This window comes from Pteronotus mesoamericanus, unplaced genomic scaffold (assembly GCF_021234165.1).
Source record: "Pteronotus mesoamericanus isolate MK-2021 breed Mesoamerican mustached bat unplaced genomic scaffold, CSHL_Meso_final scaffold_165, whole genome shotgun sequence".
Taxonomy (NCBI): domain Eukaryota; kingdom Metazoa; phylum Chordata; class Mammalia; order Chiroptera; family Mormoopidae; genus Pteronotus; species Pteronotus mesoamericanus.
In genome coordinates, this window is record NW_026555307.1 from 168,406 (window position 1) to 181,405 (window position 13,000).

The following is a 13,000-nucleotide window of genomic DNA, read 5'->3' on the forward strand; positions in this document are numbered from 1 at the left end:
TGCCTCGTGGCCAGCCCCACGTGGCACTTCTCTGGAGGTCAGCTCACGAAGCCGCCCTGGGCTTCCACCAGGCCCCCCGGAAGGCGGAGGGGGAGGGTCCCAGGGCTGGGCTCTGCCGCCTCCTAGCTGTGCGACCTGGACATCAGGCAATCTGAGCCTCAGACTTGAGAATCCCGTCCTGTCATGGTTCCCGTGACAATTGAGCACAGACCTCACATCTGGGGCTGTGGTGTTACTATGGTTACTGTGCCAGCTTGGTCTTCATCCAGCCCTTCAACTGCACCTTCTCTGTCTGTGAAGCGAGTATGGCTGAATCTGTGAGACAAGGTGTGTCTGTTGGAAAGGAAAAGGCACAGAAGGGACAGTGGCAGGTGGGGTCCCCTCTGAATCCGGAGGAATCCCTCTTAGGAACAGAGGATTTCCCAGCCCTGATTAATGTGACAGCCTCAGCCCTGGGGGGAGGGGTTGCCCCCCACCTTGCCCTTATCCGGCTCCTTCTGAATCCTGCTGTCATGTTATGCTTCCTAACTCTCCACTTTCTTCCAGCCTTTCCGCTGCTCAGGAGCCTCCAGGGCCCTCTGTGCCCAGGACGACGCCCAGGTGCTGCTTGCCTGGCATCCGAGGCTTCTAGCAGGAGCCCTGCCTGTCTTCGCGCTTGTTTCCTTCCCTCCCCTTGGCCAGACAGGTCTGCTGGGTGTCCCCTGAAGATGCCGTGTGTGGACAGCCACCTCCCCCTTGGCCCTGAGAGCACTTTCCCGCTGCCGCTTTCCTCGTCCAGCTCCCCTGCAGCCCTGCCCCCGGGGCCACGCTCCTCTCCGTCCCCCGGATTCAGCTGTCGCTTTTCCTGTTGTCCTGGCATGGGTAGCGCTCATGGCTGGGGACCGCCCCATGTGTCTCCAAACCCTTCGCTGTCCCTGTCTGTGCCCACACTGGGTGGCCTGTCACCAGCTGTAGGGCAGATGAATGGGCCACCCACCTGGGCAGAGTCCTGCGAGTTAGGCTTTGGGAATTTGTGACAAAATGTTCCTTTTTCCCCTCAAGAAAATTGTCCAGGCATCTATTCTAAAGGGGCTGTGCTAATTCTAGGACGAATAACGGGCAGCCTTCCAAAATGCATGGGGCAGCTTATGGAGACCTTTTCAGGGTTAAAGTTGTAGGCAATTAGGGCAGATTTCTTTGCAACTTTGGAAACAGGCTTCTTCCTCATCTTCCCCTGGACCTGTTGGTTTGGCCTCGGGAAAGGACGCTCCGTACCTCCCTCTGCACGGTCACCCTCACCCTGTGCCCTTCCCACCCCGAGGCCTGAGTGGTGCCCACCAGGGAGCAGGTATTTTGCTCAGCCTGAAGCTTACGGAACCCCAAACCCCCAGGGGTCTGGCTGCCCCCACCTCTGTTGGAACAGGCTGGGTTTCTGCTGGGCTATTCCTGGTGGCACTGAACTTATTTAGTGGTTGTATGAAAGGCTTGGGGCAAGTGAAGGGAGCTTAGATAGGCAGCTGGCAAGCTGGGGCCTCATGAACAGCCTGCGACAAACCTGTGGACTTCTCTTTGTTTACTTCATGGTATTTCAGGATTAGAGTTGGGATCTGGGTCCTTAGGTCTAAATAACCTGCCTGTCAGGGAAACAAGCCTTCAGGGCCATTGCCAGGGACGCCTCCATGCAGGGCCATTCGGTAGGGGGGGCGGTCAAGGCTCAGCCCCTCCACCCCAGCATCTGAGGCCCAGTGTGGACCCCTCCTCACCCAGTTCAGGCTGTGCTCAGACCTTGGAGAGAGATCCTAGGCAGCAGTAGCCCAGGGCTTGGTGGCTACTGAAGGTGGGGTGCCGTCCGCGGGGGCATGAGTCTGAGCACACCCACCAGGTCCACTGCGACTCAGTGGGAGGTCATGAGGGGTGTGGAGCAAGTCCCCAGGGGCTCTGCCCTTGGGCAGGACTTGCCCAGGGATGTCGAGGAATCTTGGTTATCTTGGCTGGAAGGAGGCAGCAGGACAGGAGGAGGAGAAGGAAGCAGGCAGCGTCGTGACAGTCCGTACTGGGGTCTCACAGTTGGTTTAAGCAGCCTCCTGTCCCGGACAGGTCTCAGGGCCCTGCCCAGGCAGCCTGTCACTGGGCACCTGCTGTGTGCCAGGGGCTGGGCTACTCAGAGCGGGGGACGGCCCCTGCCTGCCTGTGAGCCGGAGCATCTGCCCGATGACTCTGGGAGGAGGCGTCGCAGCAGCTGGTTTGCAGGCAGCTCCGCGGGCTGCTTGGCGTCTGTTCCTCCGCAGAAGAGAAATGACCCCGCTTGCTTTGTTCTCTCTCTGTGTTCTTTCCTGAGGAGTTACGTGTGTTCCCCAGGCCAGCTGGGAGGCAGGACCGGCTGCAGAGCCTGTCTTCAGGTTCTTTGGCCAGGCCCCCTGCCCGGCCCCTGATTTAGCGTGAGCCTGACGCCACTGGGGAGCAGGGCTGGGCAAGTCGAAAGCATTTCTTGCTACCTTTAAAAAAAAAAATAATGGTAAAATATACACAACATAAAATGTACCATCCTAACCATTTTTAAATACACAGTTCAGTCGCATTAAGTGCACGCACAGTGGTGTGTCACCATTGCCACCATCCGTCTCCAGGACCTATTTACCCTCCCATCTCACAGGTGAAGAGACTGAGGCTGAGGGACGAGGGGCTTGCCCATGGTCACCGGCAAGTCAGAGGTGGAGCAGGAGCTCTGAGGGCAGCCTTGGAACCAGGCTCCTCCGAGTTCTTCGCTGACCTGCCACTTCCCACTTGCTGAGTTAGGGACTCAGTCGTGGCATGCACCGATGTGCTGCAGAAGCTGAAACCAGCCCCTGGGTTTACCAGGAGCCACAGTGGGAGGCGACAGCATTTTGGTTCTTTGACCCATCCTTGACGCTGAAGGTGCTCGTTTCTCCGCCCCCTGCAGACCTGGGATGAAGAGCTGGCGAGGTCGGCGGCAGCCTGGGCCCACGAGTGCATCTGGGAGCATGGACCCACCAACCTGCTGGTGTCCATTGGGCAGAACCTGGGCGTCCACTGGGGCAGGTAAGAGCTGCGTGGTTTCCCCACTCCCCACCCCCCACTTTCTTGTGAACTGGCCACCAAGGCTGAGCACCTACTGTGTGCCGGACTTGGTGCTTGCTGCCCATTATCGCATTTAGCCCTCATGATCACCCACTAAGAAAGAGAAACCTCCCATGTCGTTTACGGGTGGGGAAACTGAGGCCCTGTGCCCAAGAACACTTCTGAGTAATTGGCAAAATGGATGTGAGCCTGGCTGTCAACTCCAGACACTGATGATCGGACTCGGGGGTTTCTAGGCTATGAGTTTTCCATTCCGTCTCCTTGAAAGGGTCCATGAGCCAGTTGCAGCTGGCCGGGAGGGAGGTGGCTGGGCGAGCCAGGAACATGGGAACGTTTGCTCCTGTAGTGGCGGATCAGTACTCTCTTCTCCGTCCCAGTACATCTGGGTTCTGTTCCTTTAAGGCATAGCTAGGTTCCACCTCGTGGGCTGGTACCTGTCACTTCCCCTTCTTGCCTGGCTGTGGAGGGCTCGTGCACATGACTAAACCTCCGAGGCTTCCCGGCCTGGCAGCGCCTTTGTCCCCTTGTTCATAGGAGGCACTTGACAATGGTCAGTTAAATGTCATTCCCTGGCCTTCCCCAAAGGAAACTGGGCCGCATACCCATGCAGCCAGCCTGGCTGAAAGTCCTCTCCATCCTGGGGGCTGGTTTCATCAGAGGAAGTAGAGAAGATGTCTTTTGACCAATTAAGACTAACTGAATCTCAGTCAACGTGCTGTGCCTACAACTCCTCTGAATCTGGATCCAGGGGTGTCTCGGGGTCAACTTTCATCTTGTCCTTTCCATCGAAAAGTTGGACTGGACTTGAAATATCCCGTCGAAATACAGGTCAGGCTTTGCTTGACTCTAACCCAGATATCTCCCCGCTCTTAACATTCTGGAGCTGAATTTAGCCACAGGCAGCTACACCTCCCTTTAGGACAGTTCCTTTTCAGGACCAAACCTGAGCAGGCGTCACAATGGATCTAGAGAGACATGAATTCATGGAAGTAAATCAACACAATATTGTTTTCCTCTGATGAATTCTACTTTTTATAAAATCAGTCTACGACAGCATGAAATAGAACTGTCTACGGGGGAAGAAATCCATCATTCCACTGTCCTAGTTCCCTCCTTCCATTTTCTGGGCTCCTGTGTAGCATTTGGCTGTAGGCCGGCATATTTTTACGTAGTTGTAACTGTGGCCAGCACAGCTTTTAATTCATTTTTCTCCTTCTCATACAATACCAGATAATTTTTCTATTACATAGTCATCATGGTCATCATCTCGTAAAGGCTGCTTATGGGCTATGAAGTGGACAGGCCAAAATGTAGTCATTCCATTCTTGTAGCTTTCTTTTCCTGTTGTTGTTGGCTCGTTTGAATTATTTTATTAGGATAACTCTGAGGAGTGGCATTGATAGGACACCGAGGTGAACACTTCTAACTTGCTCTCCCAAAGAGCCCCCTACTCACAAGGCCACGGCGGCTTCCACCTGGCCCAAGGCTCTGGAGACAGACCGGGTGATGGGGGTCCTTCTGCTCTGGAGCTCGGTGGCTGTGTGTTTCTTTCACCAGGCCGGCTCCAGGAAAACAGGCCATTTCCCTGGCCACGTCACTGACCACTGCCATTCGCTCTGGCTCTGACAGTAATTGTTACAAGACCTCTAAGTGCCCATCTCACCGCAGCGCTCTTAGAAATGGCCAGTCCCCTGCGCCTCCTTTCTCTTTATTGAAACCGCTTTGTTTACACTTACTGGTGATGGCGACCTGGGATTTGCATTCAGTTTATTTTCTTTCCTAAGAAAATAACCAGCGCCAGCCTGGCGGATGCGGCCCAAGCGAGGGGCCGCGGCCACCAACGATGATGACCGGGGGCCCTCCTCACTGCTGGGGCAAGGGAGGCTCAGTAAGAAATCCTGAATAGGAAGTTTTCAAAAGGGCTTGCATACCTGACTGCAGAGCTCTGCACACCTACAGGTTTCTGTGTCCTGAATGAGTTTTCTGCACTGCATTCCAGTCTCTGGGTTCCCCCAGGCAGCCCAGGGACAAAGCCAGTCCTAACCACTTATTGGTGGGTGATGGGGGCCCATCTGCCTGGCCCCCTTAGCCAGCTGCTTCCCAGCTTCCAGATCCTCCCCTGCCACTGGAGGGGGGAGCGGGTGTCCCGTCTGTGCATCACCAGTTCAACTATTTACTCAATATTTTTTCCTACATTGACTGTAAATGAATTCATGTCTTAAATCATTTTGTCTTAAACAATAATAACACCTTTGAAATATGGGGCTCCTGAGCTGCATATATTTTCCTAAATGTATATGAAAATAAACATGTAATTCTTAACATAAAAAATGAGTCATTGGGGGTCAGGTAAAAGTTTCCTGAACACACAGGTGGCACGTGGGCCACCAAAGGGACACTCCTGGAACCCAGGACTCCAGGGATGCCCAGGAAAGCTCCTCACCAATTTGGGTCATAAGCATTTTTAATAGGCATTAGGTGGGATTTGGGGCTATTGTCTCAGAGGGAGCCCCTCCTCCAGTCTATCCCCTTGATGGTAGCGCCAGCTGTGGTCTCCATCGCTGGGTGTGTGGTGGCCAGAACATAACAAGCCGATCTGTCCCTACAGGTATCGCTCTCCCGGGTTCCACGTGCAGTCCTGGTATGACGAGGTGAAGGACTACACCTACCCCTATCCCCATGAGTGCAACCCCTGGTGTCCAGAGAGGTGCTCCGGGACCATGTGCACCCACTACACACAGGTACACTGGCGGAATGGGCCTTGAACTCAGTCCAGCACCCCCACACCCAGTCCCTCACTGGCCCTGCAGGATTGTTGCCTGATAGGAAAACCTCTACTGCCATTGCCTTAATTTTTTTTTCTTTAACTTGGTGCTATTCAAAGTATAGCTGGTGGATCAAGTGGCTTTGTGACTGATTCACAACTAGAACACTGAGACTAATCTCTAGAAACTTATATGGCACTTGTACACACTGGGGCATTTTCCTAGTGTGTAGTTTGTTTGTTCAGTTTTTTTTTGTTTTGTTTATTTTTAAACAAATGTATAGATCTTCAGTGGGTTGGGAGAAAATCTGGCCCTTCAGCCCTTTACCACATACGCCTTTAACACCAGCACCGGAAAGATCCAGGCCAGATGATGTCACCCTGATGTGCCTTGCCCCTTGAGTTCTGACGCAGGAATGTTGTCTTTTCAGATAGTTTGGGCCACCACCAACAAGGTTGGCTGTGCTGTGAACACCTGCCAGAGGATGAACGTCTGGGGAGACATTTGGGAGAATGCTGTCTATCTTGTCTGCAATTACTCTCCAAAGTAAGAACAAGTTGCCATGGTTGTATGGGTTGGGATGTTTTTGCCAGCTGTGGAGGACCCAACTAAACCTGTCTGAAACAGTGAGTCTCTTCATTATTCACATAACAAGGAGTCTAGAGGTTGGTGCATCTGGGTGGGTTTACTAGATCAGTAGTGTCAACCTGGACTCAGGTTCCTTTCATCTTCCTGCTGTACTATCCTCTCCTCATGGTCTCAAGATGGCTGCCAAGCACTGCGTGTCATGTCTTCCCAAGCAGCAGGAAAGAGAATGGTAGAAAAGAGCTCTCTCCTTAGGTCTTTCTCACCCCTGGACCACTTTCTCCTTATGTCATTGGCTAGAACAAGACCACTTGCAGACACAGGATTGCCCCGTTTGGTTTTGACCAATGGAATTTCCCCGGTTGCCTTTGCAAATCTCCTCTGGGACCACCCGAACAAATCAGGAGTAGCAATAGCGGTTGACTGGGCAACAAGTGAAGTCTGTCATAGTGATATTATTTTTTTCTCTCTGAAAATATGCAGCAGATAGCATTCTAGAAAACAAGTATTCACATTAGACTGAGTTTTTGCATCTTTATATGTCCCTCTCTCCGAAGGGATCACATCAAGTCTTTAGGGCATAGCCCCCTCTTCCTCCTTACACAGCCTGGTGCCCTCAGTGCATCCCTTATCCCTTTACTCACTCACCCCCGTTGCTCTTCAGACAAACGCGTGCCCGTTCTCGCAGAACTGCTCATTGGATTTGTGGCCTGTGGTTTGCACGAAGGCTTTCATCCGAGCACCATGCCCTGCACGTTGCGGGCCCTTGAGGTGTATTTGCTCAGTGACTGAATAAAATGGGAATGACCTCATTTATTTGGTTTGGGTCATGAGTGGCTGTGAGAAGGCCCGATGAAGGGGAATTGCTGAGCTTGGGAGGAAAATGCAACTCTCCATCCACCGTCTGGCATGCCTGTGGCGGCAGAGTCTCAGCAGCCCGCAGAGAGGAGGGGGATCACGTCACTGATGGGGAGAGACACAGCCCGTGGAAGAGCAATAAACTGGCCCGTCGTTGGTGGACTTCCTGGCAGAGTGGCAGGTGGGGAGTAAGGAATAATTCAATTTGACTCTTTGTATAAAAAATGCACTAGAGCCCTGGCTAGTGCGGCTCAGTGGATTGAGTCCTGGCCTGGGGACCCAAAGGCCACAAGTTTGATTCTCAGTCAGGGCACATGTCTGGGTTGCAGGCTAGGTCCCCAGTTGGGACAATGCGAGAGAGGCCACCAATCAATGTTATCTCTTGCACAGTGCTGTTTCTCTCCTGCTCTTTCCCCATCCCTTCCCCTCTCTCTAAAAGTAAATCAATAAAATCTTTAGAAAAATACACGAGAAGACCCTATCAAAAATACAATCCTTCCTTTCTATAGCCCCGACTGCCTTTCTTGAAAAAGGAATAACCTATGACAGTAAAATACACTAATCTTAAGTATACAGCTTGATAAATTTTCACATCTCTATACATGTATTTGTCTGCTCAGGCTGCCATAACAAAATATCAGAAACTGGGCACTTAAACAACAGACATTTATTTCTCACAGTTCTAGAGGCTGGAAGTCACAGGTTAAGTTTCAGCAGGGCCCGTTTCTAATGAGGACTCTCTTCCTGGCTTGTAGATGGCTGCCTTTTCCTTGTATCCTTACCTGGTACATGCACTCAGTGGGGGTGGGGAGGGCAAGTGAGAGAGAGACAGAGAGAGCTCATTAGTGTCTCTTCTTATAAAGGCACTAATCCCATCCAGGGCCCCACCCTTTTGGCCACATTCAACCTACATTAATTACATCCTTAGAGGTCCTATCCCCACGTATAGCCATAAAGGGGGTTAGGGCTTTAGCATATGAATTTTAGGGCACACACAATTCAGTCCGTACAGTATATATATATACCCACATAACTACCACTGAGGTCAAGATAAGAATGTTTCCAGTGCCCCAGGACACCCCTCAGAAATGGCCAGTATTCTGACATCTCTCCTCATCTACCAGTCTGTCTGTTTTAGACCCTCATATGAACGGACCGGACAGATATGCCCTCCTATGCCCAACATCTTCCCCTCAACACTGTGCCTATGAGACTTATCTGCAGTACTGTGTGTTTGATGGGCCTTGTATTCTATTGTGTGTGTACCATGGCCTCATCTTCAAATGCCTGAGCCCCTGGCCTGGCAGCAGGCAGAGGCTGAGAGGGTGGGTCCCAGGGCAGTGTCTGGGCTCACATCCTTTTGGGTGGGTCTTGTACCTTGAAGACCTTGTGCATTAGGAGAGGACACTTACTTCAAGGGGCTGTTGAGGGAGTAAAGGGACTGTTTGTGTACAGGACTTGGGTGCAGAGCCCGCCCCCCAGCGGGCCCTGCGCACCCACTAACCTGAGTGTTGTTATTCCCGGACCGTCAGAGGTGCGGTTGGCCTTTGAGGAAATACGGAACCCCTGACAGGCCGGCGAGCTCAGCGTGGGGGCGCTGATGAACCCCGCTGGGGGCCCAAATTGTCTGAAGAAAATTACTGAGTCCAACCCAGCAACAGGACAGGCCCTGAGGCCCTCAGTCTGCCTGGCGGTGGGCCATCTGGGAGAGTCATTCCAAAGGCCCCCGTGAGGCCTCTGTGAGGCCCTCTCTGACCTTGCACGTCCAAGCGGAGGTGGTCCGCTGAGCGGGGTCTGCGGCAGGGTTAGGACGCTGTCATTTGTCATCCGTGGTGGGCGAGGGTCGAAGTGATGAACATATTATAATGGGCCGCCGCCCTCCATTGCCAAGCCCGACACCCATACAGCCCCGGGAGATGCCATCCTGCTATTTTGAGCCAGAGGTTACACAGAGAGGGCGTTTTTTGCAGTTTGTCTTCTGGCCAACACTAGCAGGGCCCCTCCCAGGCCTTCCTGGAAAGCTGTCAGAAGCATCACCCAGACACGCTTCTTGGTTTAGGAGGTGCTCAGAGTGTGTGACCTCCACCCTGGGCTGGGCCCTGGCCTGGGGCGTCCACACAGTCACTCACTCACTTCATCCTTACAGCAGCCTCCTGTCGTTACCCCCGTTACAGAGCAACGGGCTCAGGGCTGGGGATGTTGGGGTCCCCCAGCTGGCAGGGCTGGGGTCCACTCAGCTGGAGGAGGCAGGGCCAAAGGTGGCCCAGCAGAGAGGCCCAGAAACCTTTCCTGGGTGAACAAGTGAGTGACTGGGTGACCATGAAGGAAATTTCGTTTTGTTTCCTTCCATTCTTCCCTCCCTCCCTCCCTCCCTCCTTTTTTCTTTCTTTCGACTTGTTCTTTATTTTAAAAGACATTTGTCAATTTTCAGTATCTAAATAGTTGCACCGTGGGTTTCTTTCTCCCAATCGGCCTTCAAAGAGACCACACTAAAGGAGAGCGCATCTGAAGGCAGTAAGTGGCAGGACCCGCACCTAACAGACATCACAGGCACCTCACCAGTAGGGGGGCACCGGGAAAGGAGAGAGACTCAGAGACCAGTGCCCCCGCCAGCCCAGGCTGCAGGGAGCTGTCACAGCCAGGCAGGGCGGCCGGTGTGCCCCAACCCCTAAGAAGCAAAGTTTCAAAATAATATACAATTTGAAAGCAGTTTTGTACATGAACTATTCCAGATTTCTCCAGCACTAACTGAAACAGCACAATGAGATGGCACTTTCAGAGACAGCAGCTTCCGACCCAGAAAAGGGTGACGAGATGATTTCCTATGGCGAAATCAGTGGCAAAAACACAATCTTCGTTCTCTCAAGGAGGCAGGAGAGCAAATAACTGGTCACTTCAGCAAGGGGCACATGATCCATTCTGTGAACCAGAGAGAAAGGGGTTAGAGATGGGACAGGGATTTGGCCTCAGGCAGAGATGCCTCACCATTTTAATTTGTTCAGTCACTTTAAAAAAAAAATTATAGTATTGTTTATGCTATTAGAGTTGTCCCAATTCTCCCCCCGTGCCCCCTTTCACCTGGTACCCCGCTTCCCTTCAGCAATTCCCCGGACCTTAGTTCGTTTCCGTGGGTGCATATAAGTTCTTTGGCTTCTCCATCTCCTGGACCATTCTTAACCTCCCCCTGTCTGTTTTGTTCCTACCAAGTGTGCTTCTTAGTCCCTGCACCTTTCCCCCATCCCCCTCCCCACTCCCAGCCGGCAACCCTCCAAATGATCTCCATACCTATGATTCTGTTCCTGTTCTCGTTGTTTGCTTAGTTTGTTTTTATTTTTTTAGACTCAGTTGTTGATAGTTGTGAGTTTATTGTCATTTTAATGTTCATAGTTTTGATCTTTTTCTTGGATAAGTCTCTTTCACATTTCATGTAATAAGGGCTTGGTAATGGTGAACTCTTTTAGCTTTACCTTGTCTGAGAAGCACTTTATCTGCCCTTTCATTCTAAATGATAATTTTGCCGGATAGCGTAATCTTGGTTGTAAGTCCTTGTTTTTCATCACTTTGAATATTTCTTGTCAGTCTCTCCTTGCCTGAAAAGTTTCTTTTGAGAAAGCAGCGGACAGTCTTACGGGAACTCCTTTGTAGTTAGCTCTCTGCTTTTCTCTTGCTGCTTTTAAGATTTTCTCTTTATCTTTAATCTCTCACATTCTAATCATGATGTGTCTTGGTGTTTGGTCCCTTCTGATTTTAAAAAAATTACATAAAAATATACCTTAAAGCTGAAACCCGAACACCTTTTTTTTTTTTTTTTTTTTTTTTGCACTAACTCCTCCTGTAATTGCCTTTCTGGTTTGACTGGTACTCTGCACAGAGTAATAGTTCCCCATCATGGAGCCTTTCCCTGGCTCTGTTTGGGTCTCAGCGAGGCAGGCCCGCACCTCCTTCCCTCCTCTATGGAGAAAGCAATATAGATCAAGCTGAACAATTACCTCATGAAGGAAGTTTCTAGAACAAATTACAGAGCCTGGTCCTTGGTCACTGATGGCTCCAGTTTGTGTTGCTAAAGACCCAGGTGCTGGGAGGACTTGGGGATTCCACTCACCACCTGCTCCCTAGCCCCTGGGGAAATCTCGCCGAGTAGCCTCCAGTGTTCCTGCGCTGGGAACATCAGAGGGAGGCGGATGGTGCCCGGGGTGCCTGAAGGGACCTTAGTCCCAGCCCTAAGGGCAGAATGTGGTCAGGGGCCTTGAGCCCCACAGCGGGGGTTCAGATCTCACAGTGTGACCTCAGGCAAGCCGCGCAGGCTCTCAGAGCCTCAGTTTCTTCTTGTGCAAACAGATTGCATTCCAGCACGTCCGTCCTGGGGTGTTGGAAAGGTAGAGTGAGCTGGGCGGGTATGTGGGCCACACTTTCTAAACATGAGGTGCTCCCTGAACACACTGACTCTTACTCATTGGAGAAGCTTAAAAGGGGGATCCTGGGAGCTTTCCACACAAAGGCATTGGGGCCGGGGAGGAGGTGGACCGTATCCAGGGCCGTGCGACGGGGCAGCAGGAGGAAATGTGGGGCCAGTGGGGTGTTGCACATGCACGAGAGTGACGGGAGTGGACGCGCAGCTCTCAGTGGGGTTCGCCTCAAATCCTTTAGCCTCTCAGTGCTCAGGAGGCGCCCCGGGCAGCTCCTCTTTCCCTTCACGTGACACCCACCTTCCCCCACTCCATGACTGTGTTTGGCCCTGAGTGGGACCTGGAGAGGCATGACCCTGGGCCCCTGAGTGGCGGCCCATCCTGACAGTGGCGTTTCTGGTCTGTCTTCAGGGGGAACTGGATTGGAGAGGCCCCGTACAAAACCGGCCGGCCCTGCTCCGAGTGCCCGCCCAGCTACGGAGGTGGCTGCAGGAACAACTTGTGTTACCGAGGTAGGAAATGACTTCACAGAACAGCTTACACAAACCACAGACTGGGAGACGTGAACGAGGGAGTCCACGGGCCCCTCCCCAGCCCTGCTCCAGTCACCCTGAAGCTCCCCGCCTCCCTCCCTCCTTCTCTCCACCTGCGCATGAGGAGACTTGGGTCCAACCCCCAGTTCCCTGGGGGCCCGCGACCCCCCTGCGATGTCCCCTCAGTGAGCATCTCCCGTGGTCAGATTCGGAGCCCGACTGTGACCACAGCATCCACTCAGACCTGTGCCTGTCCCTGTTGGTTGGTGCTCACAGTTGGATATAAAACAGGCAACAAACAAGGAATTAAAAACCGACGACTGAACTGTGATGTTCAGGTGAGCTCCAGCATAGGCAGGGTTGTTTCCCAAGGGTGTCCTTCCCATCCTTGTCCCCCCACTGGCCACCCACGCACATTCCCATCTTGTCCATCCTTCGCCTGGCTTGCCATAAACATTTATGTTTCCCTTCCGGCAAACCTGGAGCCTTCAAAAGCTGTGCAATTTCCAGCTCCTCCCCCATTTGTTTATCATGGCCACTCAGACTGTTTCCACTCTCCCGCTACTATAAACAATGCACGTTTTTCGTGCCTAAAGCATTTCTCACATTTTAATATTTCTTCGGGCTCCGTCCCAGAAGAGGCACAGCTGGGCCAAAGGGACCATCTGTGCTTTGCAGTTAAGATGAGTTTTTTTCACGTGGCTCCATCCACAGGCCTTGTGATGGCTCAGAGGGGCCTTTCAGGAGGGCTGGGCACACAGGAGAGAGCCACCCT

General features: G+C 52.5%; 1 protein-coding gene across 1 annotated transcript in view; it reads left to right on the plus strand.

The window, feature by feature from the left end:
* CRISPLD2 (cysteine rich secretory protein LCCL domain containing 2) overlaps positions 1-13,000 on the plus strand; it is a 62,080-nt gene that overhangs the window by 19,064 nt on the left and 30,016 nt on the right. The window contains exons 3-6 of the mRNA XM_054588815.1: positions 2,921-3,039; positions 5,687-5,819; positions 6,274-6,389; positions 12,104-12,204. Coding sequence (XP_054444790.1) covers positions 2,921-3,039; positions 5,687-5,819; positions 6,274-6,389; positions 12,104-12,204 — 469 coding nt within the window. The remainder of the gene's footprint in view (positions 1-2,920; positions 3,040-5,686; positions 5,820-6,273; positions 6,390-12,103; positions 12,205-13,000) is intronic.